Genomic DNA, 25,988 nt, shown 5'->3' with positions numbered 1-25,988 from the left:
GTATGATGTAACGTATGCCAAGACAATTTTGGATTTACGGCCACCTGGCTGAGGCTGAACCTACAGCAAGTATCACCTCCATGTCTCCTGAGCATCAGCAGGTAAGCAACAATGCTGCTGACCCAAGAGGAAGACTGTATTTCAAAACCCCTTGCTGACCAAGGCTGCCTCATGGCTGGGCTCAGCTAAGAGGTGGTGCTGAGGAACAGTGACAGCTCCGATGGCCATAATGGGGCAGGACATGACAACAGCCCCTCTTCAATCCTGCCCTAAATACTGCAACGAGGAACATAGTCCCTTTATTCCTGCTACTTGCAGCTTCCTGAAGTACCACGTATGAAACAGGGGGACCTCTCTGTAAGGGCAGGACTGTTTCTTGACTGCCTCGGGGCTCAAGGCCCTGTGCCCATGCCCTACCTGGACCCCCGCTTCCCTCAGCACCATTAACTTTGCCGAAGGACCAGCCTCCTACTGGCCCTCCTGCAAAGGAGCGGGCAAGCCCTGAGGCAGCAGGGGGCTTGGTAACAGCCCTACTGGGGTGCTAAGGCCTCCGGGGCAGTCCCGCCCATCGCGGGGGGTCAGCTATACCGCCGGTCTCCGAGGGCCCTAGGCCCGGGGAGCTTATCTAGCACGGCGGGCAGCGGCTGTTGCCCAGTCATTGCACCCAGAGGGGGCAGAGGGGCACGGCACGGCAGCTCCGCGGGTGCCAGCAGGGTTCGTGTCGCGGCCTCGGAGTACGGCGGGGACCGGGCAGGGAGGCCGCCTCACGCCTCTGGCCGGGCCCGGCGGGACAGCGCCTCCCCCACGCCTGCAGGGGGCGCCGCGCCCGCCCCGCCCCGCCGCGCCGCGCGCGGCCGGCACACGGCGCAGGCGGGTCCGCGGGTAGGAGTGGGTGGTGCTCAGTGCGCATGCGCGCTGGCCGCCGCAGGCCGTGGCGGCGGCGGCAGCGCGTGCGCGCTCGGAGCCGGCGGGGCGGGGCGGGGCTGGCGCTCACCCTGGTAACAGCACCGCTGCGGGGCCGCGCCCTGCCCAGGCCTCACCCACCCCCCCTCCCCGCCGCCATGCAGGGCGAGGACGCCCGGTACCTCAAGAGGTAACCGGGGAGGCTGTCCGGGGTGTGGGGGGAAGGCGACTGTTGTGAGGCCGGGGCGGTTGTGGTGGGGGCTGGGCGCGGGGCTGCGGGACTGAGGCGCGGCAGGTTGTCCTGAGGGGCGGCGTGACGCCGGGTGGGGCGCTGTGGGGTGTGCGACGTTGTGGGGTGGGAGACAGGTGTTGGAGGCTGTTGCGGTGGGGGGGTGAGAGGTTATGGGTTGGGGAAGTCCAGGGGAACTGAGGCGTTTTACCTGTGGCTGAGTGGGACGTTGTGGGGTTGAGGGGGGCAAGCAAGGGTTGTGAGGAGGTGATGGGGTGTGGGGCTGAGGTGTTGCAGGTGGTGGTGGGGGCTGGCGTGGGTCCGGATGGATGGGCAGTTACGGGTGGGAAGATGAGAACGGGGAGTGTTCTGAGAGCGGAGGTCATGAGGTGGGTGGAGGGGTTGGGATTGAGGAGTGACTGGTTTGGAAAATGGCTGGAAGTTGTGGTGCAGGAGGGAAGATGGGTCAGAAGCTTTGGGCTGGGTGGTTTGGGAATGGAAGATAGATCTGTTTGGGGCAGGCTGTGGGGTGGTTGCCTAGTCTGGTGGGCAGGAAACTTGGACGGGGACTGGGAGGCTGGGTTAGGGTTGAGTGAGCATTGCAAAGTGGGTTTAGGGTAGGCTGAGAGATGAGTTGGGTGACATGCTGGTGGTAACTGGCTGGGGGAAGGTGTTTGGAGGGATGCACTGTTTTGGGGATGGCTGTGGTGACACTTTATGGTGTACATTTGGGATGAGGCACTGAGGTGGTAGTAAGGTGCTATTAGGAGATGAGTGGGGATAGTTGTGTGGGTATTAGAGGTTGGAACGGGGTGGGTGGTTTTCTTGGGGAAAAGGCAGGCTGGAGACCAGGGAAGGGACATTAGTCAATAAGGGCAGGTTCAGGGCACAGCTGGGAGAGGTGAATGGATTTGGAAGAGATGATAGAGCATGGCATGGCAGATTGGGGAGGGGGCAGGTAGTGAGGTGGAATCAGTGGAATGGTTTGGGGGTTGAGACGGACCTGAGGGATAACCATGGTGTGTAAAGTGGGTGATCAGGGTTTGATGTTAAAGATGTGATGAATGAATGGTGCCTTGATCTGTTTATTTGGCACTGAGACCATTCAGCCTAGAGATAGGGTCTGAATAGGCAACTATTTGATCTCCATCAGTTGTTTCAGAAAAAAAGTGCTGGCGATCCCAAAAGATGTCAGGCCATCTAGGCCTCTGTTAAGATAATGTATGAGCAGTGTCACTTTCTCCTACCATGTAGGTGATTTTATCCGTCACATGAATCCTGTGGAGTTCCTGGTCTGTCTTTTTAATTTTTAACTTCCTTTCCAGTTACTAGCATTTGCAGAACTTGCTGTTCAGACTGTCTGGGATTTGCCTTTTATTTTTTTCTTCTCCTCATATGCCACTTATTAAAACTCATAATTAGAAACAGTTGGGAAAAAATATCTCTTGATAATCTTTGGACATTAGTTCTGTCATATAAAAGTGATAACAGGTAAAAATCAAGTGGCCACCTGTAATTAAATAAAGAGCTGTTAACATTAGAGCAGTGCTTGTTTTTAGCCTTTTATGTTCTGTTTGTGCCACCTTACATGATTTTGGAGCAATCTTCTTTATTTTGTAGTCATCCCTGCAACAAGCGTAGTTTTCTCATTTTAGGGAGCACAAACCAAAAAATATCCGCTGTGCTGTTTAACATGACTAGGTTTGTGTCTGGTACTCCTCTGTTCCCTTTTTCCCCTTTGTCATCCTCCATGAGCAGTCCTCCTCCCACCAAGTCTGACTTGCTAGGATTTGTTATTGGGGTTTCAGCCTTATCCACGTGCACAATTTGTGCCACTTGTAATTAGGATAGTTTAGTTTTGCTTTTTCCCCCTGAAGGAATTAGTTAATAAAGGGTATTCACACACCAGCTTATGTGTGCTCAGCTAGCACAGCTTTTGTCTGTAGAAAGGGCTTTCCTCTTTTAAACAGGATTCTTGTTGACAAAGCAGGCAGTGAAGTGAAAGGACAGGCTGATGTGTGGGAGAGCTCCCCAGTGCATTGCTGCTTATACCAGTTATAAGAATGTCTGTATTTTTAAATGTTTTATGAAGTGTCTAGATGCTTATGAACTCAGGATGGATAAAACATCAGTGAAGTAGATGTTTGTTGATTTGGGGGGCATTTTTTCTCTAAATAAAGGGGGGTTTTGTGATGTTGGCAATCTGTGGTGGTTTACAAATGGAAAACAACTTTAGTGGCTGGGTAGTGCATTTTAGTGTAGGTCTCAAGCAGTTCATAAGGTAAGATTTTTCAGAGAGGGAGCTTGAATGTGAATTGATTTGTGACTGTTAGCTAGGACACAGCTCAAGTAGTGAGAATGGTTGTCAGTGTGAGAGGGCAGAAAATTTCTGCAGCTATAAGTTCTTCAGCTTACTCATCTGTCCCTCTTAAGGAAAAAATTAAATATGGGAAATGCTAAAACTGTTCAAGCAGCCTTAGGCTGAGGATTTGCTGGTCACTAAGCTCATCAGTGGTTTACTACTGCCAAAAGGAGGAGGTTTTACTCCTTCCTCTTTATCCATGCTCATAGATAGGAAGTGTTACTCCCTTTCTGTAGAGCACTTTAATTCCATAACACATTGAAAAACTCCCTCTGCTCAAAACATGAAGAATTTTCTGTTGGATTGCTGGAAGTGGCTGTGAAAGGTTTTGGTGAGCCCTCATGCTGAACCAAGGTGACTGCCAGCAGCAGGGAAAACATGTGAAGATCTAATCCTTCTGGCAATGATGAGTTGTTAGTCCAGCTTAGTTCTTGAAAAACTATACCAAACTCCTTCAGACCCACTTCTCTCTACCCATCTTTTTCTTTGTATCTTTAAATTTTACCAAGCTGCCACTTAACAGAGGTGTGACTCTCAGAAGGAGTGTTTGAGATCTCCTGGTAGGTCTAAATATGGGGGTGTTGTATTTGGGGATGAGAAGTGAGAGCTGGTTTCTTTTGAAATAGATTTGCCATAAGCTTTTTGCCCTGTAAGGCTGGACCTTGTGAGAATAGAGAACAGACTGTAATGAAGCATCTGCTTCAAAGTACTGTTAAAGGAAAAAAACACAAGTCTTTTCAAAAAGTCTTCAGTGATGAACAGAGTTCTGCTATAGTCTTGTCAAGGAAGATGTTGCTTTTTAGCAGTGAGCTATGCTTGTTTGCCCGGTAGCTTTATGTCCTTGTAAGGCTGGTAGTTGAACCAAACTCCTCATTTCCCACAGCAGACCTTTCTGTGGTTTGTGAGGTTTTTTGGGCAGCTGTAAGTCAAGAAAAAAATATGTTGCAGTTGTATTCTGCAGAAGGGAAAGGAGCCAACCATAGTAGCTGGGTAGATGGAGGCACACATTTCAAGCCTTTTCTGAACAGCGTGATTACACTGAAGGCTGCATCCGGCTTTGCTAAAATTTCCAGCTCTGTGAGGCCGAAGTAGTTTTTCTGGTCTAATTGACCCAAAGCCATAGGTAGCTGCCATCTCATGTATGCTGAAACAACTACTGGTGAAGTCACCTGTAAATCTGTTTATTGACATGATTTAAAAAAAACCCCAACACCCAAACAAAACCCCAAAACAAACCAACCCACCCACACACCAAAACCCAAACCCACATTAGGGAGCTGTTTTTAATCTACAGTGTTTTAGCAGCCTGGTTTATGGCATGACTGTACATACTCTATTGGCATTACCAAGGGGAAAAGGGGCAAGTGTCAGCTTTACCACCAAAGACAGAGATGTGTAACTGTATTCTCTGGATGTGGTTTTGTTGTCACTTGGAGACAGAAATGAGGTGTATCTTTGTGGCCTTTTTTCCAAAAATATCTGCAGCTGTAGTAAAGCAGGTAGACGTACTTGATTCATACCTGTTGATGGCAGTTGTTGACCTGGTAATCCTCTGAGCCTGGCAACAGGTGAAGAACAGTCACAAAGAGCTTTGTGCTTCAGGAGAGAATAAATAATATGAAATTCAAATTATTTTTAATTTGTTCTTGGTAGGTTTTTAACTGTTAAGATTTAGCCAAGAGAGTCTTTGAGGAAAAAATTTCCATTTGTAAATGACCACACTAGATAGATGCCATTAGCAGAAGATTTCTCAGTCACAGAGTCGCAGAACGTTAGGGGTTGGAAGGGACCTCAAAAGATCATCTAGTGCAACCCTCCTGACAGAGCAGAACCACCCAGAGCAGGTCACACAGGAATGCATCCAGGTGGGTTTTGAATGTCTCCAGAGAAGGAGACTCCATAGCCTGTCTGGGCAGCCTGTTCCAGGGCTCTATCACCCTCACAGTGAAAACGTTTTTCCTCATGTTAATGTGCAACCTCCTATGCTCCAGCTTGCATCCGTTGCCCCGTGTCCTATCACTGGACACCACTGAGACTGCATCTGGCATATTGTGTCTGGTTCTGGGCCCCTCAGTTCAAGAGGGACAGGGAACTGCTTGAAAGAGCCCAGCACAGAGCCCCAAAGATGATTAAGGGGGTGGAACATCTCCTTTACGATGAAAGGCTGAGGGAGCTGGGTCTCTTTAGCTTGGGGAAGAGGAGACTGAGGGGTGACCTCATCAATGTTTATAAATATGTAAAGGAGGGTCAGGAGGATGGAGCCGTGCTAACTTACTAGGGAATCAACTGGGAAATTCACCTTTTCTGTGAAATGCATTTATTTCCTGATTGTAGTTCGTTAAGAGAGCTGAGAGAAATCAAAGATTTATCCTGTTTCTTCCTTACTTGACTTCTGTGGCTAAGGCTTGACCAATGGCTTGGGTGTAGAGGTAATAATCAAGAATATGCCACCAGCACTAAGCTTTGGTACAGCTGTGTGAAACGAAATATGGCGTGAAAGGAGGGCAGTGCTTGGGTTTAGGGTCTGAACAGAACCAGAGACAGGTTGTTGTTTACTGATCTATGTTCTGGTATGTTTTCTGAGATTTTAATTTAGTCAGTAATTACGTGTTTTGTTTGTTTTTTTTCTTCATGGCAGGAAGGTAAAAGGAGGCAACATAGATGTGCATCCATCTGAGAAAGCCCTCATTGTCCACTATGAAGTGGAAGCAACAATTCTGGGAGAGTTGGGAGACCCCATGCTGGGGGAGCGCAAGGAATGTCAGAAAATGTAAGGCCATAGCAAGTTCTGATTACTTTTTCTGTTTTTCGAAGTCATAAATTTGATAAAGCATCCACAGCCCATAAGAAATAAGATGTTCTGATCTTTAGGAAACTTAGTGCTTCCTTTTTGATCCATCCTATTGTTAATGCCCACAGAGGTTTCTTTTTGTTGCTTGTGCACCTGGCTGCAGGTCTGCCAGAGCTGTGGGAGACCCCTGACGCTGCACCTGCAGGCACTGCAAAAGAACCTTCCTGTGTAGTCGTCACCTATACCTGTTTCTCATTTTGGATTTTTTTGTGTATTCGGTACTCATATGTGGTCCTGTGAACTTTTTTTGGGGGTATTGCAAGTAAAATTACTGGCTGCTGTGTCTAAGACAGGGATCTGTTCATACAGCTGCATTTAGCGTTGCTGCCTGTTGGCTGATGGACAGTTACACTCTGTCAAATCTGTTTGTCAGTCACTTGCCGTTTGGAGTTGTAGAGAGCCACTGCTTTGATGCTGCCTCTGTAAGCCATGGCAGAGGCATTGGGGGTATCAGGATCATTTCTACTTCAATAAATTTATGACTGTCTAAACGTATATCAAAGGACCGAAGATACAAAAATTTAAAAACTGAAAAGAGACCTAACTGTGTTGCAGCATTCGGCTAAAGAGTCTTAATGCAAATACAGACATCGCTTCCCTGGCTCGAAAGGTGGTTGAAGAATGCAAGCTCATTCACCCCTCCAAACTTGCAGAAGTAGAACAGCTGTTGTACTACCTGCAGAATCGCAGAGATGCCTCAGCAGGAAAAGGTAAATAATACAGGAACAGAGTAGCTTGGGACTGGGGTGCTTCAGCATTGAACAACTGCTGTGCGAGGTCTTTCTAACTGGGGTCTGAACTTGCTTGAGGTACAAGTTCTTTGGAGATAATGAGAGTGGGGAAGATGTATGGTTATATTGCACTTGGAAAAAATCAAAAACTTGGAGTGAGACTGGGGGGAATTATCTTTTTAACAACCAAAGTTTGGGTTTTTTTGGTTAGTTAAACTTAGTATTGATGCTTCTTACTGGCTGCCTTTTGCTTTAACAGGACTTGAGAGGTACAGATTCTGCTATTTGATGCAGCCTCTTCACGTGCGTCTGCACTTGCAGTGACATTAAAAGACTGTATGAGGATCTTCCTAGAAAGATCTCTGTCGTCACCTATTGCAAGGGTAGATGGTGTTCCTAGGCTGAATTTGTGTTGTTTACAAAGCTGGATTGAGGAGTTTCAAAGCCTGACAAGATTTGGTACAGTGTGGCAGGCAGCTTGGGATAATTGGTCTTGTCTTATGCTCCTAGTGAACAAGTTACTGAGAACAGTAATTCTCTGCTCTGATGCCAAGGCATTTTGGTAGTCCTGTTTATGTCTTAAGTTCATCTTAAACTTTCTGCTCAGGAGACAATTTCATATTTAACATCTGATCCTGCATTACCTTGTGGTTAACAATTTTTCTTGCAGTCATGAAATGGTAAGCTTTGTTTTCAAGTTGGATTCTTACCTTAATGGGATGAGTTTAAAACAAAGATTAATGTTATTTATGTGCTTTGATTGTAACTGCTTTGCGTGTTTTACCCTCTTTTATTCTGTATATATGTATCTTGGTGTATCACAGGGCGGCTTTGCCACAGTGTACAAGCAGACTCAAAGCTGCTAAGGTATCTCACTGTGGAAGCGAGTTTTGTCACTTTAGGCTTGCACTAAGATTTATTACCCTCTGTCTCCCCAGCTGACTGAGCTGTAAGTGGTCATTTAGTCTGAGGAGTCAAAAGGCATCTGAAGGTTTATTTTGCTCCCTGTGGGCGGTTCAGCTTCAGAAACCTGACATATCTTAGCTGTGTTAGTCTGACAGGTCAGCTGGACACAAAAGGACTTTGATCTTGATTTAACCAGAATGCTTACTATGAGAACACTGGGTGTGTTTTTTGTCTGTGAATGTGCATAACTTAACTGCAACCATGTCTTTTTCTTTATAGAAAAGAAAGAGAAATCCAATAAGCCAAAAGATCCACCCCCATTTGAAGGAATGGAGGTAAATATTGGTGTTAGAAGAGAAATGCAAAACCCATTTACTTCTTAAGCAAGCAGTTATAAAGGGAGGAGGGGAGAGGAAATACTGAATTCTGGGGGTTTTTTTGCTTCTTGTTTTTTTTAAACAAAGAACTTGGTTTGGAAATCTTGCACAATGGAATAAAAAATCATCTCCATAAAGGGTAAAATATTTGACTTGCATACTTCCCCCTCCAACTATAGCACACAGCAGGACAGCAAGTGAGGTCTGGAACATCGGACAGGACACTGGGAGTCATGTCTGATCATCCTTTGTTTTTTGTAATTACATCTTCTTAGATTTCCTGGTGTTCGTTGGCAGTGATTCTGGATGCGTTGATTTTTTTTTTCCTTGTATTTTATTTTGTCCTAAGATCTTAACTGAAAGCTGTGTGCTCTTTTGTCTTGTGATTGAGTAGCGTTGGGAATGATTGTGTTGAATTGACATCTCTCTGTCTGTGAAACTCTTGCTTGTGACTGCTTTCAGATTGATGAAGTTGCCAATATCAATGACATGGATGAGTACATTGAGTTACTGTATGAGGACATTCCTGACAAGGTGCGTGGCTCTGCCCTCATCCTGCAGCTGGCTAGGAATCCTGACAATTTGGAAGAACTGCTTATCAATGGTAATTTTAAAACCCAATGGTAACTTATCTTAATGTGCTGTTTATTTGTGGTGCTTTCTTCTCAAGGGAATAGTTCACCTTTAATTTGGGATTTTCCCTTGTTTGACAGACTTTACTTCTCAGTACATAATAAGTACACAATAAGCTGGCTGTCAAAGCCCAGTTGGATCTCTCTATAAATGGATGCTTCTTAGACTGTTCTTAGGGCCAGAAATCTTGCTGGACTCGGTAGGCTTCAGCTGTTTTTTCCTCATCCTAGTTATTTTGGTGCTAAATTAACTTCAGTTGGCATTCCTGCTGGAGACAAGAGAACGTAGAGCTGTATCTTGAAGATCAGGAAACTTGCATTGAAAATGGGATTTGCAGGCTGACATAAGTACGGGTGCCCAGTTTCCAGGGGAATTAATAAATTGAATGTGGATACATCACCAGTTTCACTAGCACACCATACGCTTATGGATCCATTTTAAAATCTTATCAGAATGCATGATATGACATTCACATTGCTGTCATTTTGTGTCTGCATACATGTGCTGTGCCATCTGCGTTTTGAGAGCTACATCAGTGTGGAATAGTGCGTGTTTATAAATATGGGTGCATACATGTACATACAGTCTCATTTCTCATTGCCCCCTCTGTGCTGTGCCGGGGGGAAAGGACTTTGTACTCTGTAAAGGTGTCAGACAAACAAAAGATGAGGGCAGTCCACACCAGACCTCCAAAATGATGGCAGGTTCATGTCTTGTTAATAATTTTTTTTCCTTGCCCCCTTTCTCTCTTACTGACCCCTTATACCACCACATTCCTTGAGTAAATGATGACTTCAGTATGTACTCTACCCATCCTGCAATGTCAGCAAGCAAGATATTGTAAGAATTGGAAAGGGAGGGGAATGGTAAGCCATCAAAATAATGGCTTGTCCCCGTGAGTTGTTGGAAATATTCTACTGCTTTAATTGCCAGTTGCTGCTTTTCTCATTCTGATATGAAACATGGTGTACGTGAAGAGGGACTAGATAGGGGAGAGTGAATGGAAAAGATAAGTGATTCAGAGAGGAAAAGTGAGCTGAAGTATGACAAGAAGAAATATAAACTGAATTATTAAATAATGCAAAGTAGCTGCGGGGGCAGGGGAAGTAAAGTGGATGAAAAATGATAGTTGTCAAGGCAGAATTTAAAGGTGATTTGGAATTGAACATGGTGATGTTCTAGGTAGGGGCCAGAGTGTAATATGGAATATACAGCTGGTAGAGGGCACAAGATCTTAAGGTTAGTGGTAGTTTTAAGATGACCTTAGTGTTTGGTTGCAGTTTCCTTGCATGTCGCCTCTTAGGGTTTGTGACTGGGTGACCACCCAGGGTATTCTCTATTTTCAGTACCATCTCCAAACAGAACTTGTGCAGAGTGTTACATCTTAAAGTGAGGTACCATTAGAAAACTCATAGATGTAGAATAAGGTGCATTCAAAGTCTGGGTTTCTCTCACAAGACAGGAGGAGGGAGTCAAAATGCTGATGCTCATCTAAATCTTGTTTCACTTTAGAAACTGCCCTGGGCGCACTGGCTCGAGTGCTGAGGGAAGACTGGAAACAAAGTGTGGAACTTGCTACCAATATAATTTATATTTTCTTCTGCTTTTCAAGGTAAGTGCAGAGTCCCTGTGTAGTAGGGACATAAGGAACTTCTCTCTCCTTAGTGGCTCTTCATTTGTTTTCTGCACCGCACTACAAAACCTTACTGAAACAGGAAAAAAAATTTGCTGAGACAGAGACATACTCGTTACAAAGACAAAATCGAGGCACAAAAAGAACCCCCACGGTGAAGCAGTGTGTGGTAGAGCTGGGAAGATTCTGACCCATAGCTTATAGGCTGAGCTGCTGCCTTTTATTTCCATCAGCATTCCTACAGGGAAGAAACAGTATTCAAAACTAGAGTGAGTGTTTGCTCTTATTTAGATGTGCCAATGTTTCAGCATACCCTGCCTAGAAATAATTCCAGTGGAATTTGCATTGCAACTTGATTTTAGACCTCAGTTATATTTCTGTTGAGTAGAGGGTCTTCTGAAGCACTTGTAATATGAAAAGTGGGGCTGCTTGGAAAACATTTTCCTTTACGCACGAGAATTGGAAAGTGTTTTTATTTTGACTTGGAACAACACACTGTTGCTTGTCCTTCTCCAAGTTTGGAAAAAATATTTACGTTTTCAGGAATTGTTTTTGTTTTGAAATAATTTTCTAATAGAGGAGTGTTATAATGGGCCACAGGGTAAGGGTAAATACCTTTTTTAATACATCACGTGGTACAGTGATGGGACATTGCTACTCTAGATGTCAAGACAGATTTGGGGTTGTTTGCATTTATTTTTTTCCCTCACAGGTGTTTTTTCTTAAATTTAGTTTTTCTCAATTTCATGGAATAATCACACACTACAAAATTGGAGCTCTGTGTATGAATATCATAGACCATGAACTGAAGAGACATGAGCTTTGGCAGGAAGAACTTGCTAAAAAGAAGAAAGCTGATATCCTTTTGATATGCTGAGGGGCAGCTTGATGGCTTCTGACTTGTGTTGATAGCTGTTGTTGAGTTATACAAGATGAGCATAGAGCAACTTCTGTGAAAGCAGTAGAGTTTACTAGAAAGTGCAAGATATAATTGCAGATATGAAAAAGACCAAGAGTGAGAAGTTTGGGCTGCTGAAGAGATTAAGCTGAAGTTACTAAAACAATACAAGAAAAAAAAAATCATTTTATTAGCAGTATGTTCTAGGAACGTTTTTGCTGACTATTAGGATGTAATACATGCAGGACTAGGAGGACAGAAAAAAAGTAATGCTGTAGATTACAGGTGTAGCAAGCTGTTGCTGAGGTAGTATCTTTACACTGGCTATTCCATAGATCTCTTGCTTTTTACTGGTGATTCGATAACACCTTTGAGGACAATAGTCATCTAGACTGTATAACTTTTATCTGAACTCTTTAACTTCTGTAATTTACTTGATGAAGATCCTGAAAATCAAACCCTGAAAAAGGATTATGAGAAAACTTACAAGAAATATCAAGGGCTGGTTGTCAAGCAGGAACAGCTACTCAGAGGTACCAAATCCAAATAGCAAATTGTTTCCTTGTTGGTCAATGTGGGTAGAGGGTTTTGTTGGGTGCTTGTTATGACCAGGATGCCTTAAACCTACTGAATGCGTGGATGAATATGGAAGAGCGTTGACATAGAACAAGGAGAAGATGTGTACTTAAGCATATTGTTTGGCAATATGCTAACAATTTTTAAAGCGATCTGTCAGTCTTGGAGGAAAGATGACAAAACTGATCCATTTAACTTTTCTTTGCTCATGATGTTGGTTTGGGAGGAGTTGGGTATTTTGGTTTTGTACGTTTAATTTGAGGGGTTTTAACTTAGCCGAACTTAGCCTATATCTGATTCAAGTTGAACAGCTTTCACTCTATCTGAGTTTTTGTACTAAAATACTCTTAATGTTAGAATGAAATGATCTGAGTGGCAAAGTTTTCCTGGGAAGGGCTTTTTAATGGTTCCCGTTGGAATGAAAGAAAAAAAAAATCTTCTAATGATCATAATTATATTTTTTTTCAAAACCACTGTTATAATTAATCTTCTTAATGCTTTCTAAACAGGAATAAAAAGCATTCATGGTTAGTTTCCTTCAAAATGCATTGGGAAGGGAGCAGAATGCTTCTGAATGTCTTGTCTTAAGCCTTTAATGTTTATATAGAGACTTATTTAGTTCTGTTGTCTTTGATCTGTTGGTGTGATTTGTATTGGACTTCGTTAGTTGCACTTTACCTGCTGCTAAATCTTGCTGAGGATACTCGCACTGAGCTGAAGATGAGAAACAAGAACATTGTCCATATGTTAGTGAAAGCACTGGACCGTGATAATTTTGAGCTACTTATCCTGGTTGTATCTTTCTTGAAGAAACTCAGCATTTTCATGGAGAACAAAAATGATATGGTAAGGCTCATAGCACTCTGCTGCAATATTGGAAAGGTATGGATTCTGAAAACTTTGTGTGCTTGGAGGGAAGAGGTAGACATCTCTGTTCCCGCCCTAAATATCCTAAATGAATAAAAGAAAATAAGTACAACATCCAGCCGTAACATATGGCAAAAATTTTTGAAGAACTGTCATCCCAAACAGTGAAGCTACCTTGAAATAGATACATGAAATTCCACATTTTGACGTCAGCACCCCAAAGTCTTGTCATAACCCCGCTTCTGGACATGACCTTGATCCTTCCCCCAAACTAGGCTCTTTTGACAACATATTATTGTCTGTGCCATATATTGTCAGAAAGAGAGGTAGTTATCCTTTTGCAGTTTGCTAGACTAGTTTACTTATTTCCTAGGTCAGATGGGTTTTCACAGGCACTTCACAACTGCTCCTTCGTGCTGCGAGTAGCTCCTAAGAGCTGGAGGCAATGCTATTCTTCATAAGCTTTTTTTAGGTGAAGTCTCAAACTTCTGAAATTGTAGCGCTTTTTTTTTTTTTTCTGACTTTAAGCTCTATCCAAATATCTCCTTTACTGATTTCCCAGTGGCTTTTAGTAGATACATGCCTTCACTTCTGTGCCTTTATGCCAGTTTGTTAAAGGAAAATGATAAATTTTCCTTATCCCAGAGTTAATCTGAGATTAATGTTACACTTAGATTGTGAGATGCAAAGATCTCTGTAAATGCTATAGAAAATTAATTGCATCTTTATTGCTGGAACTGTCATTTGCATGCGTATGCACAGAACACCACAGAGAAGAGTTATCTCCCGTATTTATATACGGGTATCCTATTTCTTAACAAAAGTTAGACACCAAGCATGCGTTTTGGGGGGAAATGTAGCCTGTTTATTAGGTGATTGGTCATTGATTTAATTTATACTTGTGTAGTGCCCTGAAGGACTTTATTAGGAAAATAAGGATTAGCTCTCCAGCCCACTGATTTGCTGGCGCACTTTTGACATTCCATGTGATTTAGTGGAAAGAAAAATGAAACAAAATTCTTGAATTTATTTTATTGCAGTGTGTTTTAATGGTTTCAAAAAGGTTTGTATGCTTCAGGTCAGCTGTTTGAGCATTTCGTACTGATAATAAAGATGATGCTTTTTTCTCCACAGTATTATTAAGGAAAGCTACCAATGAAGGATAAGGTGTTCTAGTATTTGTATCAGGCAATAACAGAAAAATGTTGAAGGCAAAATGAACCAAGATTAGTTGTGCAATGCCTGATTCCAAGTAAAACTGAATAATCCATGTATATTTATAGCACATTCTTTCCTTTAGTATTCAAGTGCTGTATTAAATTCAAAGCAATGAAGTAGGAGTTCTTGCTATCTGATTGTTTTTGATCAAAGGTATCCACTCTGTTGTTTGATTATTGCACTATGCTGTGTGGGGAGAGCCATAGGTTTTTTTCTTAGTATTCATTCTGTGGGTATTTATAACTGAAATGCTAGTTACACACATGCAAAAGTTTGAAGAATGAAAAGTAATTTTATGTGACTCCTAGCCAAAGGAGGTTCTGAGAAGCAAAAAATGAATACACTTAAAAGATTATGTCAAATAAAAGCAGAGAAGTGTTGCTTAAAAGATGATAAAAACTTTCTGAAGTCTTGCCAGTCAATGCTCAGATGTCTTTTTCTGGCTGGTAAAGTGAACATGATCTCAGGAACTGATACCACTTCTCAGTCCCTGGATTCTACTTTTTAATTTGAAAGTGATACATGTTTCAAGATGAGTTTCATGCATTTATTAAATTAACGTACAGAACGGCATGCCTCATCTGAGAGCACATGCAAAATTCTGTCTAGGGGTTCATTTGAAATTCATAATGAAAGGTCTCAAATTCTTTTTGGATGCCAATTTTCTGTCTTTCTTGGTTGGGTATCTCTGACTCTTATGTCAGTTGCTCCAGGATTGCTTGTGTTTAAGTTTAAATTAGTTCCCCCCCAATCTAGTCTTGCAAGTGATGTCTTGACCACATTCTTGCAGTATTCCAACTGTGAGGAATATTTCCAAGACATCTGAACTGTTCGGTTCAAAAGATTTTTGTATCAACATTGCCCAGTAACCCAATCTAGAAGACTTCAACCGCGTTAAGAGAAGCTGCTTCAAATGAAAATGCATTGACATTCACTATTATGGGTACAAACTGGATATGTGGTTTGCCTACATGTGCATGTGAATATGTAACACAGTGAAAGGTTTTTTTACCTTGAAGACAAAGCTAATTTTGGATGGATGATGGATTTTTTTTTTTCTTGGTGTACAGGTTGAAATGGATATTGTTGAAAAACTTGTGAAAATGGTACCCTGTGAACATGAAGACCTGCTGAACATCACTCTTCGACTCTTACTAAATCTCTCCTTTGACACAGGCCTGAGAAATAAAATGGTACAAGTTGGTCTGCTTCCCAAACTCACTGCACTTCTAGGTATGTTTTATTTTGTTCTAACATAGACATTTCAGCAGGGACAGTGAAGCTGTTCTTTGAACTTCCTCACTACTCCCAACGTTTTGTTACTCGAATCATCTTTTCAGATACAGGTTTGAATGGAAGTTTAAAATAGTATGTTTCCCAGTAGATTTATTCCTAAGTTCTTTTAAACTGTTGGATGAATCTTCTGGTCTTTAAAAATTACTTTGATAGCTACCTGAAAACTATGTTAGCTGAGCATGGGTGATGCTTGTAATTTTGGGGGAGCACCTAGGAAAAATAGCTGGCAGCTTCATGGAGCTTAGCTGATAGAGATACCAGGTACCTTTTTTTTTTTTTTTTTTTCCTTTTTCTTTAAATGAAGCTTGATATACTTGACTCTTGTGACCCTAATGGTCCAGATAGAGAGATCAGAAATTTCCCAACTTTGATGCTAGGCAGTACTGATTTTTTGGCTTTCAGCTTGACAGTCTGTAACTTCTGTTAAGATCATGTGAGTACTTCAGATACAAGCGAAACTTCCTGTCGTCCATAGGGGAAAGCCATGGAGACAATAAGGAAAAAGCAGAGGATTGTCCAGTTTGATCATTGTTGGTTTCAGTTCTCCGGAGGGAGTTTTTATTGCTCCTTGTATGTTCTTTGGATGATACAATCTGGAAGCTGCTCTGGTAGATATACTAAATGTTTAGCAGGATTTGGCCATAAGAATTGCTGAGTGGAAGTTGAGGATCTTGTATTGTGGAGCCCTAAATGTGTGAAACACTGGTGCAAGCCATTGTTGAAGCTTTCTGAAGTCTGTTGGGTTTGGGATGTACTAAATCCAGTGCAGCCGGTGTACCCAAATGGGATTGGAACAAGTGGAATGCAATGGTGAATCTATGAACTTTCTCCCCTAGTTTTGTGTAGTTTCTTAGGATTGTTTGCCTTCTTGATTTTGCATTCAACTTCAACATAGCCTTATTGCTGTTTAGTATACAAGTTAATACCATGAAAACTTCCGCTGCTTTGGAAGCCTTAATCCTGTTGGTGATTAGTTTAACAGCTAACTGATATATTCTGAAATGCCTCAGATCTTTTTATGCTTTCTGCCCCACAGCTATGTTTGCACATAATATCCTCCTCTGGGCTTAACTAGGAGGAAGAAGGAAAAAAATGGCATTTGGAATCCCTCTTCTTCATAATATTTTTTCTCAAGACAATGTTATTTGGCATTAAACTAAACTGAGAAGTGGAAGTTGGTCAGGAAGTCCATTTTCTCTCGTTTGAGAGAGGATCTGGCTAGCTAGTCCAGTTCAGCTTGGATTGTAAGCTTTTTGGAGCAGGAACTTGTCTCTTTCTTTCCTCTGTACAGCAGCTGGCACTATGGTGCCTAAGGCTAGGGCTTCCAGGTGCTTGTCCCCAAAGCAATGGCATGACACATCACTGAGAAGTCCCTGCTCCCAGAAATTCCCCATTTAATATTAGTCAGACTAAACTCATCAGTTAAATATCTGCTTTCTGGTTTCTGATTCTAATGTGGAGTGGAGAATTTCTTTTTAAATGTCATTCTCTTGGATTTTTAAGTAAGCCCCTGCATGGAAGGCTATTTAGCTCAGAACTGGCTGTTAAAATTGCAATCTGTTCCTGAAGTGGCTGGCAGGGTAATCTACAGCTAGTTCTACTAGTACTTCCAAAAGCTTCGCTGTCTGGCTCCACAGGTGGTTCTTTCCTTGACTTGGAAGTGTTCAGGTTTTTTGGGGTTTTGTTGTTTGGTTGGTTTTGGGTTTGGTTTTTTTTTTTTCCACATAGAGGCGTGTGCTGCTTGCCCTAGGTCCTCCCTGTGGAATTGCTTGATACTTATTTTGCAGTGTGCTGGTTAGAAAATGTAAGTAGAAAAATGTCTGTTACTTGTTTCTTAAGCCAGCTCTGTGATTCGTGAGACTCTTCTTGATACAGAGATTCAAATAATTCTCAAATACATCACTTTGTGTATTCTGTCTCAGGGAAGCCTGCAACCTTAATAATAAAATAATCACGTGCCAGATGCTGCTTTTATACAGGTTACTTGGGTATTAAACACACATTATTCAAGTCAGTACCCTTCGGCTTACATTTGCAGGTCATCTTAAAGTGCTAACACACCTCAACAGCTGTTGACAAGTTACCGTACAGCTTCTAATGCCAAGAGGTCAAGTTTGTTGACTCAGCCTACTGAAATTTAACATTTGTGCATGCTGTGCTTTTGAATCTTTAGCACTGCCTTTTGAGATGAGTATAAATTAAGTCTAGTAGGTGTTTAAAGGGAGAGTTGAGGTTGTGAAGAATTAAAGGACAGCATTTGTCAGGCAGCGTTCAGGGCTGAGCACTGAGGTGGCTGCAGTCTGCAGTTCTGGCGGATGTGCCACTTGCCAAGTGGCTTGGGAGCAGGAAGGCTGTCAATGTAGGTGGAGGCTGGAAGTGGAGAGGATGGACTTTCTTCAACTGAGTTATCAGGAATGGACTAAGTGTGGCATGGATATATTGGAGAAGGACCATCTTCTTTCTCTCCCTCTCACTCCAGAGTGTTGAGGCTGTTGTTGAAAGCATGGACATGAGGCATTCTGCTTAGTCTTGGTTTCATTTTAATTAGACTTTTCTTTTTAATAGTTGCCAGTGCCCGCTTCCCCACGTAGCTTTGCCAGTCAACACCACTTGCTAGTTTTCGCGGCTTCTCTTCACAAGGCTGAAGTATTGTATATGACAAGACTCCTCTTGCTCCCTTCAGGCACCCAAGTTAATCAACTCCAGCTGATCTTTGTTATGCTCTGAATCTCAAAGAACTGGGTGCAGTTGAGGGAAATTTGGCTTCAGACTTGAGATCAGAAGCTGGAGCAGAGCTGTGGAGGCCTATGAGATACAGCCTGCTGTACTCAGGTTATTCCATACACAAGCTGCTTGAAGAGGTATGAAAAGACATTTGTAGATTTGTGTAAATTCAATTCTTAAAGAAAACCTTATAATTGTTGAGTCGCCAAGGCCTTGCAGAGAATGTTTTTTGTACTGGTGGCTTTGCTTCAATACTTACAAATTATATTTACAGAGTGATCTTTCTTTTTTATACATTTTCTGTGTGAATGCTTTATGTGCCAGTATATGTGAATTATGGCTTCAGGGGATTAAGGTGAGAATTCATGTGAATTCACCAAGTGGTCTAAACTAGATGTTTGCCTGAAATGTGGAAAACAGATTCAGTGCCTTCTAATCATCACCTTGGAAGGACAGATCAAAGCAGCATGCTATAGACTGTTCTGTGGAGGTTTGCTTCACTCTTATAATGCTCCCATTTTGCTTTGCATGGCATAATTCAAGTGAAGCGGAGTAGAGGAGTGACTTGCTCCCAATACAGTAGAGTTTGGTGTTTAGTGTATTTGCTTGTGGAATGTATTCTCTCTGAAAGGGGGAAATGTAGAACTGAACTTTTAAGAAAACGGATTCACATCCTTCCTTTATTCCTGGGAATGTTCTTCCACTGTTGGATAAAAGGGAAATGTTACCCTTTTTCATAATTCTTCCCCTGGATGTGTGATTGGTTTCTAAAGTAAATGCCCTGGCAGCAAACAGAAGAAAACATTGTCTACAAGGAAGAATAAAAACCCCCTCACTTCTTGTTTGGACCAAATCCACATTGTTTTTCAGTTAACTGGCCAAAACAAATACAAAATTTTTAGTACAGCTCTCTTAAATATAGGCACAGCTTGTGATTCACATTCTTCTAATAAGGGTGCTGTTTTGTGCTGTGTCTGAGTGGTTTCTTAGCCTTTGTGAAGTGAAACAAATAGTTCTTCATTTTCCATGAGAACAGCAGGCAGTTTATACAGCAGAACCAGCTGAGTGCTGCTGTATGTGTTATGGCAGGCTGCAAACTCTTTTTGGTGGACCCGTGTTCAGAAGGAGCTCCTGCCAGTATGTGCGGGTGTGGCAAGCAGTACTGGGTTTTCTGTGTCCACCCATGGGTTAGTTACTCCTCTCAAAAGGATGTAAATGGTACGGAACTGTGTTGCTGCTCAAAGGATAAAAGGAGTAGGTCTGTCTGCAGGTGGGGACAAACATTTTTTTCTGTGATGTGTGTGTTCACCCCTTTAAGCTGCTGGACAGTTCTCAGGTGTACTGAATGCGTGTTGTCTGAAATGCCATTTTCTTTTCACTCACTTCCTAGTGCAAGCCATGCTTAAAGAATAAAACCCCATTATGCTTGGAAGTCAGACTAAAGTATCATCTTGGTTGCTTGAAATTACTAGCTGCTTTTAAAAATCGAGGACTGATTGAACACAGGTATTGGCGAGCTGAAAAGTGGGTGGGTCACAGTACCAGTTGCAAATCAGGCCCAAATGGGACGTGGAGTGCAGAAGGGTTGTGCATATGGCTGTGAAAGCATTACACAGTGCCAAGGTGTTCACCCTGAAAAAGATTCTAGGTGGTGATGAGCATCTTGAATTCTGTTTTCCAGTACAGATTACAGTGACTGAAAGAAAATTGGCTTTGTGGATTTGTGTTCAGCCAAGTAGATGAGCATTTGTTATAGAACACTCTGAAATACAGTGTGATCAGTCCCAAGCAGCGATAGTATAGTTTTGCCAGTCACAGTATGTGTCGAGCCTCTGTGCCTTATTAATGTGAGCCTCCTGGCTTGATGTTCTTAATTTCTCAGTGTTCCAAGACTTAGCATCAGCACACTGAGAAGTAGTAGCCACGTGGTCTTACCGCAGAAGTCTAAGGGCCATGCAAGAGTTTGCAAACTCCCAAGTAGGTCAAACTTTTCTATTATGAGTTCTTTATTTAAGCTAGCGATAGCCAGAGCAGAGGGTAACTTTGACAGTCCGATTTAGTCGTCACTGAAGAGTGTGTCTTCACTAGGTTCATCAATAGCATTTTTGAGAATTTTATTATCGAAAATATTTTTCTGGGAACTGCTGAAATTCCTCTGATACTTTTCCATTCTTTACAAGTTAAGTTTAATGAGCAAAGAATTGCCAAACAGTTGCATGTTTGGTTTCTTAACAATCAAGTCTTGATATGGTGTGCAGCCAAGCTGGATTATATGTTGGCTGCTGTTTAAAAACCCAAGAAGTACTTTGCTCTCTAATTAACGGAGTGCTGTGGGTTTTTAATGTTCTATTCCTTTTATGAAAGTTTCTTTTAAGAAGGCTTAAAGTAGATGTGTTCTCTTTATGAGTTCACTTGGCCTTTTTGTAATGAACTTATTATGGAGCTTCACACATCTGTTGAAAAATGGAGCTTCTTATAGGCTACTGCAGTGTTTTTTCTGACTTTAATAGGCCTCGTTTATCCTATAAAGAAACATACATTTTCTTACCTGATCAAGTGAGCAAACAATAGGGGTCAGATGTGGCAAAGACCCTAACAAAAAGCACATGTCCAGCCATCAGGGTGAGGTAAAGTCATATCGGGATTGCTTGAAGTTATTAATGGCAGTAAAATTTATGCTTCCTCCTGTTTTCCCAATTAAATTGAGGAACCTTTTTTTTTCCTAAGGTGGCTCTGCAGCAGCTGGTTCCAATACTTATTGTGTGAATATTGCCTGGGGTGTCTCCATTCCTTTATAGTGTAGGCTGGCTGAAGCACATTAAGTAACAGTTCAACTACAGGGACCAGTCTGTTGGAAAGCAGTAATTATTGAGGGATTTATTTTAATGGTAGTTTTTTTTGTGGTGAGTATGGCCAAGCCTTAAAAAAACCAACCAAAACCCCACAACAACAACCAAACCAAAGAAACCTACCAAAAGAAACACAAAACAAAACTAAATCCTTATTAGAGATGCAAATAAACCTAGCATGTCTAACTGACTTGAGTGTTGGGTGCACAATGTGTCTTAGAACCCAGCACTCATTTAGATACCTGAACTATGGGTTAGACAGCAAACTTTGGTGTTAAAGAAAAAATGACTTCTGATGTTGAGAAATACAGAACTCGGAGAGACATCAGTACTGCTAATACTGTGTTTGAAGCAGATATAGAATCCTGACTAACTTTAAGGTAAAAGCCTTCACCATATGCCTGCTTTGTGCTACTGGTAAATTGTAGTGAATTATCAGGAAAGAATAACTGAAATTTGTAACATTTTTATATAAGCTTACAAGGTTTTGAAGTATGTTGTCTGAGGTTTTTCCGACTCCTTTAACACTGTCCAGAGTTGGAAACAGTGCCATTTTGTAGCTATCACAGGTGGATCCTTGCTAATCTGAACTTTCAGCCTTTAGCTATTTGGGTGAGTGAAAGCTCGTTGCTGTGGTGTGCTGCTCACAAGGGCACACATGTATTTAGCTGTGTTATTAGCTTTTTAAATGAAGAGGATAACTTTGGTGTAGCACAGGAAACACACTTCATGAGTGTTGACTGAAAATAGAAATACTTATGGCAGCGGCAAGGACAGGAGTGGAAAGATAGAAGCAGTCTAGAGATAGCAGCAGTCTAAAGATGAGGGAGCTGAGTTGTTGGAAATTCACTAAACTGATGAATGGGAAGGATCCCTTGAGCCAGTGTTTGTACTGTACAGTGTTTCTACAATGTGTGACTGTGTAATTAATTGAATTATTTTAATTGTTTCTCTGCATATTGCAAGAGCAAATTATTACTTAACAGTAAAAAGTAAATCTAGTCTTCTATGTGAACGGTTTGACATCTGAAAGCTTTACAGGGCATAACTTGGAAGTCTAAAGCATGATAGAACAGAAACAAGTTTCTTGGAAAATCTCCATAAAGAAGGGGCAGGGCACTTCTGCTAGTCTTCCTAATCTGTGGTAAAATCTTCATAAAGCCTGCATAAGGGCCAAGGTAGAAGAGAGAGGAGCACCTTTTCCAGAGCCCTTGTGAAGCCTGCAGGCAGAGGGATGGTCTCAAAGGTTCACGTGGAACAATTTTGGATATGTAGTAGTCCCGTAGATCCCAAATCTTTTGCAAGTTTATATGTAAGGGGGAAAGTTACAATCCTCTTTCCCTTTTGGAAATGTGGAAACGTCTTAACTCACCAGTTTCTGCTGTTTATCTAAGAGTTTCTCAGATGATCTTCTCCAGTACAGGAGACCAACTGCAGATTGGTTGCTGATGTGAGAATTCCTTTGTCAGTTGATAGCAGTATTTTCAGACCCTTATTGCTGATGGGGGAAGAGATATGCTAACATGAAAATTTATTGCACTATAGTGACTGTAGTGCTGATATATCTCTATACAGTCAATTTCTTTGGTCTCGTATACAGATGCTTTGCATGATGGATTGTAATTTTACATATTTGAGTAGTCTCATTTTATAAAGCAAAACTTTCTTTGTGAGGCTGGAAAAGCTATCAGATCTGTGAGAAAAGTGTAGATCATCAGCAAATGACCTTTTAAATAACAAAACTGTAATGTTTTCACAGTAAGAAGAATACAATTGTTTTTCTTTCTTCCAAGTCTGCCAGTAAGAGTATGCTAGTGCCTTGCACAGGAACAGTATCTCTTGAATGACACAGAGCCCAGTATTTTATTCCACTTTTGGGGCTTTTTTTTGGTAGATTTGAACCTCAGCTTTGTACTTCAGCGACTTTGAAACACGGGTAAAATGAGTTTTCATTTCCATGTAGTGAATCATCCCTTTCTCAAAGTGAAAAGTAGCATCCTGCATTGTTTTTTCTATCTCCTTCAAAATTTTGGAATACAGCTGCACCTTTCATTCAGAACTGAGGCTGCTCTGCTGTGGAGCTGTGCACCTGCAGAGCCAGGAGCATGGAAAACCTCCACCTATTTTCATTCCCACTTAATTCCAAACAAGAAGACTGGAAGGGTGTTTTTAGAGTGGAGAAGTCTGAATATTTTCTAGTACTTGTAGTTGGAGCCGTTGATGTAATGAAATACAGTGCAGATATGGCAAAAATTGTGCATGTCCTATAAATTTCCATTTAATTGTATAGCATTTAATCAATGTAGCTTGGTGGAGACTTCTAAAGAAACAGCTTTGTGTGGAGTTTTTTCCACATACTTTGGAAGTGGGTGCTTTCTTAGTTTGACTCAAACTAAGAACCACCTCTTCTAATTTCTAGTTTCTTGTAATAATGGTAATTAATGCTTTTTCGCTCTTGCTTTCTTCCTTGGTCACAGCCTGACCCAAAACGTATTTCTTTTGTGGAGAAAAAGAGAAATAGCTTTAGCTTCTTCCTTCAGGCATAATCCTGTTGCCTCCTCTTTTCGATCTAATCTGAAATTCTAATTGATTTATCTCTGCTTTGTGCAGTATATGGGATATTACAACCAATCAGCTTCCAGTTTCCGTGTGAATTCACATGGGTTCAAGTATGATTGGTTGTCGGACATACTAAATAACAGATTTTTTTTTTTCTGTAGTAAGGTCAAGCCTCAAAAAAGGACGTATCTAAATTTAGCAGTATGTTGTCTACCCAGTGGCTATGCTTTGTGTTTTTTGAGTAGCAATACTGCAGTGAGGTGTTTACTGTATATTTTTCAGTCTGTCTTGCATAGAGTTCCAGGCAAAGAAATTGAGCCTGGGGCTCCAGATGTGCAGCTTCATTTTTGTCTATAGCTGTAAAATTAAATGACTCAACCCAAACCCAAATTAACCATTTATTAGTCCTTTGGCTTAGAATTCATCATTATAATTCCTTCTTTGTTTCCTAGAAAAATAAAAAATTGTACCTGTGTTTCAGATGTGGCATGTACTTAGTTCTTTGGGGGAAGGAGGAAAAACCAACCAACCAAAATAGAAAAAACACCACCTCAGAAAAAAAACCACCCCAACCATGGCAAAATCAGGGGTTTAAGTTGGGCTTGTGGTATGAAGCCAGTTTCAAATAACATAAAGGTGGCACAAGAGAGGTTATTAGTATGTGGTTAATATCATAATGTATTATTTACAATGCCTAGTCTCCTTGAGTATGAGCAGATTTGAAAAGTCTTTCAGGTTCTCATGATAAAATGAACAGATATATCCAATACAATTTATGTTTATGTGTGTAAATCAAACCAATGTGTGTCTAAACCACATATGGGGTAACTTAGTCCAACTCTTTCAGAGCTTGTTGCAAGGATTAGTATGGGATAGAGGTAAGCAGAGATACCTTTCCATCACTTTTTTTTTCCCCGAGATCACTACTAGTTATGATACATAATCAGATAGTTCTGATTTCGGTGTTTTCTGACAGCAGTGTGAGACAGTGTCTAGATCTGATATTCAGTTTGTGCATTCTTATCCATCTAGATTTCTTATTTGCCTAATTCTGCAGCAGATGTGACTTGAGAGTATCTGAGTTTGAAACTGAAATGAAGATTCACTCTGCCCTTTTAATAGGTATTTACCTTTGTTTGTGTTCTGGCTTTGATTTAGTGTAGTTAATGTTTTGCACATGAGTTGCATAGGGTATATTTCATATCTGATATAGAGACATTGATGACTTCATTAGAAATGATGGCTACTTGAATTACTGATAATGTTACATTTGAATAATTTAGTCCATAACATATAGTCTCGTTTTTACTTTAGCATCTAAAAGCTGAATGCTGCTGCAACTCAGATTAGCATTTCAGTTTTATGGCTTGAGGGTTTCTCTTTTGTTATCATGGAGCTAATGGGGGATTTTTTTCATTTTAAGCTTACAGACTCAACTGAAATGTAGGACCTGGTCTTGTGATCAAGAAATTGTTTTTTTTTTTTTTTTTTTTTAGCTTCTGCTACTAGTACCATTTAGATCTTTAACCTTAGTGAGAACTAGACGTGGAATTCAGGCATTGGTCCACAGAACTGGCACATGGCTTCTTATTAATGTTCAAAGGCTAAAAATCTGAAGCCATTTTGAACTCAGAACCCATCATGTATTTATTTCCCTCTCTAATTTGCAGAAAACTAGTTGTGAAAACAGCCCGAGGGACCTGATATTTTTCCATCCCAGCTGCTCCAGCTGAACTACAGCTGCAAAAAAAATCTAAGCATTGTTTCTATAAACTGTTGAGTGTATTTTATAACACAATAATTCCCACAAAATCAGTAACTGCAGTTAATGACCGGTTTGTTAAGGCATTAACTGCACTCAGCTGGGAATGACCAATTTCTCTGGAATGGCTGTATAAGAACTAAGGATAATTCAGTAACACTTTCAAATAATTATTTGGTTAATTAATGGTAAATTCTTGTGGAAATCCTATCAAAGTACTCGTGACCCCCACATTTAATATCCAATGAGTTCATTATGATTCATGTTTTACTGCCATAAATACCAGCAGAATCCATAATGACTAGGCCATTATTTTCCAGGGCTGCCCTTACTGCTTTAGGCCATTTGGCTATTCCACCTTCAGTCATAAAAAGCTTGGTGCTCAAAACTACCAGCATTTGTAGGCCACAACTTTCTGGCACTCCACCAAAACTTTGGTGATTTTTATGAACGCGTTTGGCAGAGATCTGGGGTGTTTTTTCTTTCTCTTGCTTTTTCGAGTTAGGGGAATAATTGATGTCTACTGTACCAAGTCATAAGGAAGTTGTCCTTGTAGTGTCTGCTTTTTCATGTGTGGCCTTCAGTAGTGGTCAAAAATAGCAGAAAAGGTATCA

General features: G+C 41.4%; 1 protein-coding gene across 2 annotated transcripts in view; it reads left to right on the top strand.

Annotated features, from left to right (window-relative positions):
• The first annotated feature begins 1,061 nt into the window (after positions 1-1,061).
• Positions 1,062-25,988, top strand: part of KIFAP3 (kinesin associated protein 3) — a 70,219-nt gene continuing 45,292 nt past the window's right edge. Inside the window, exons 1-10 of one of the 2 annotated variants that reach the window (XM_086462480.1) lie at positions 1,062-1,093; positions 6,133-6,264; positions 6,901-7,055; positions 8,262-8,317; positions 8,822-8,963; positions 10,505-10,604; positions 11,358-11,482; positions 11,958-12,056; positions 12,767-12,945; positions 15,255-15,417. In XM_086462480.1, coding sequence (XP_086318606.1) covers positions 1,062-1,093; positions 6,133-6,264; positions 6,901-7,055; positions 8,262-8,317; positions 8,822-8,963; positions 10,505-10,604; positions 11,358-11,482; positions 11,958-12,056; positions 12,767-12,945; positions 15,255-15,417 — 1,183 coding nt within the window. Of the gene's footprint in view, positions 1,094-6,132; positions 6,265-6,900; positions 7,056-8,261; positions 8,318-8,821; positions 8,964-10,504; positions 10,605-11,357; positions 11,498-11,957; positions 12,057-12,766; positions 12,946-15,254; positions 15,418-25,988 lie in introns of both variants that reach the window. The other variant, XM_086462479.1, reaches the window with a different exon arrangement.

This window comes from Leptosomus discolor, chromosome 3 (assembly GCF_034619465.1).
Source record: "Leptosomus discolor isolate bLepDis1 chromosome 3, bLepDis1.hap2, whole genome shotgun sequence".
NCBI lineage: Eukaryota > Metazoa > Chordata > Aves > Leptosomiformes > Leptosomidae > Leptosomus > Leptosomus discolor.
Note: the sequence above shows the minus strand (reverse complement) of the source record. Positions and strands in the feature narration are given on the sequence as shown.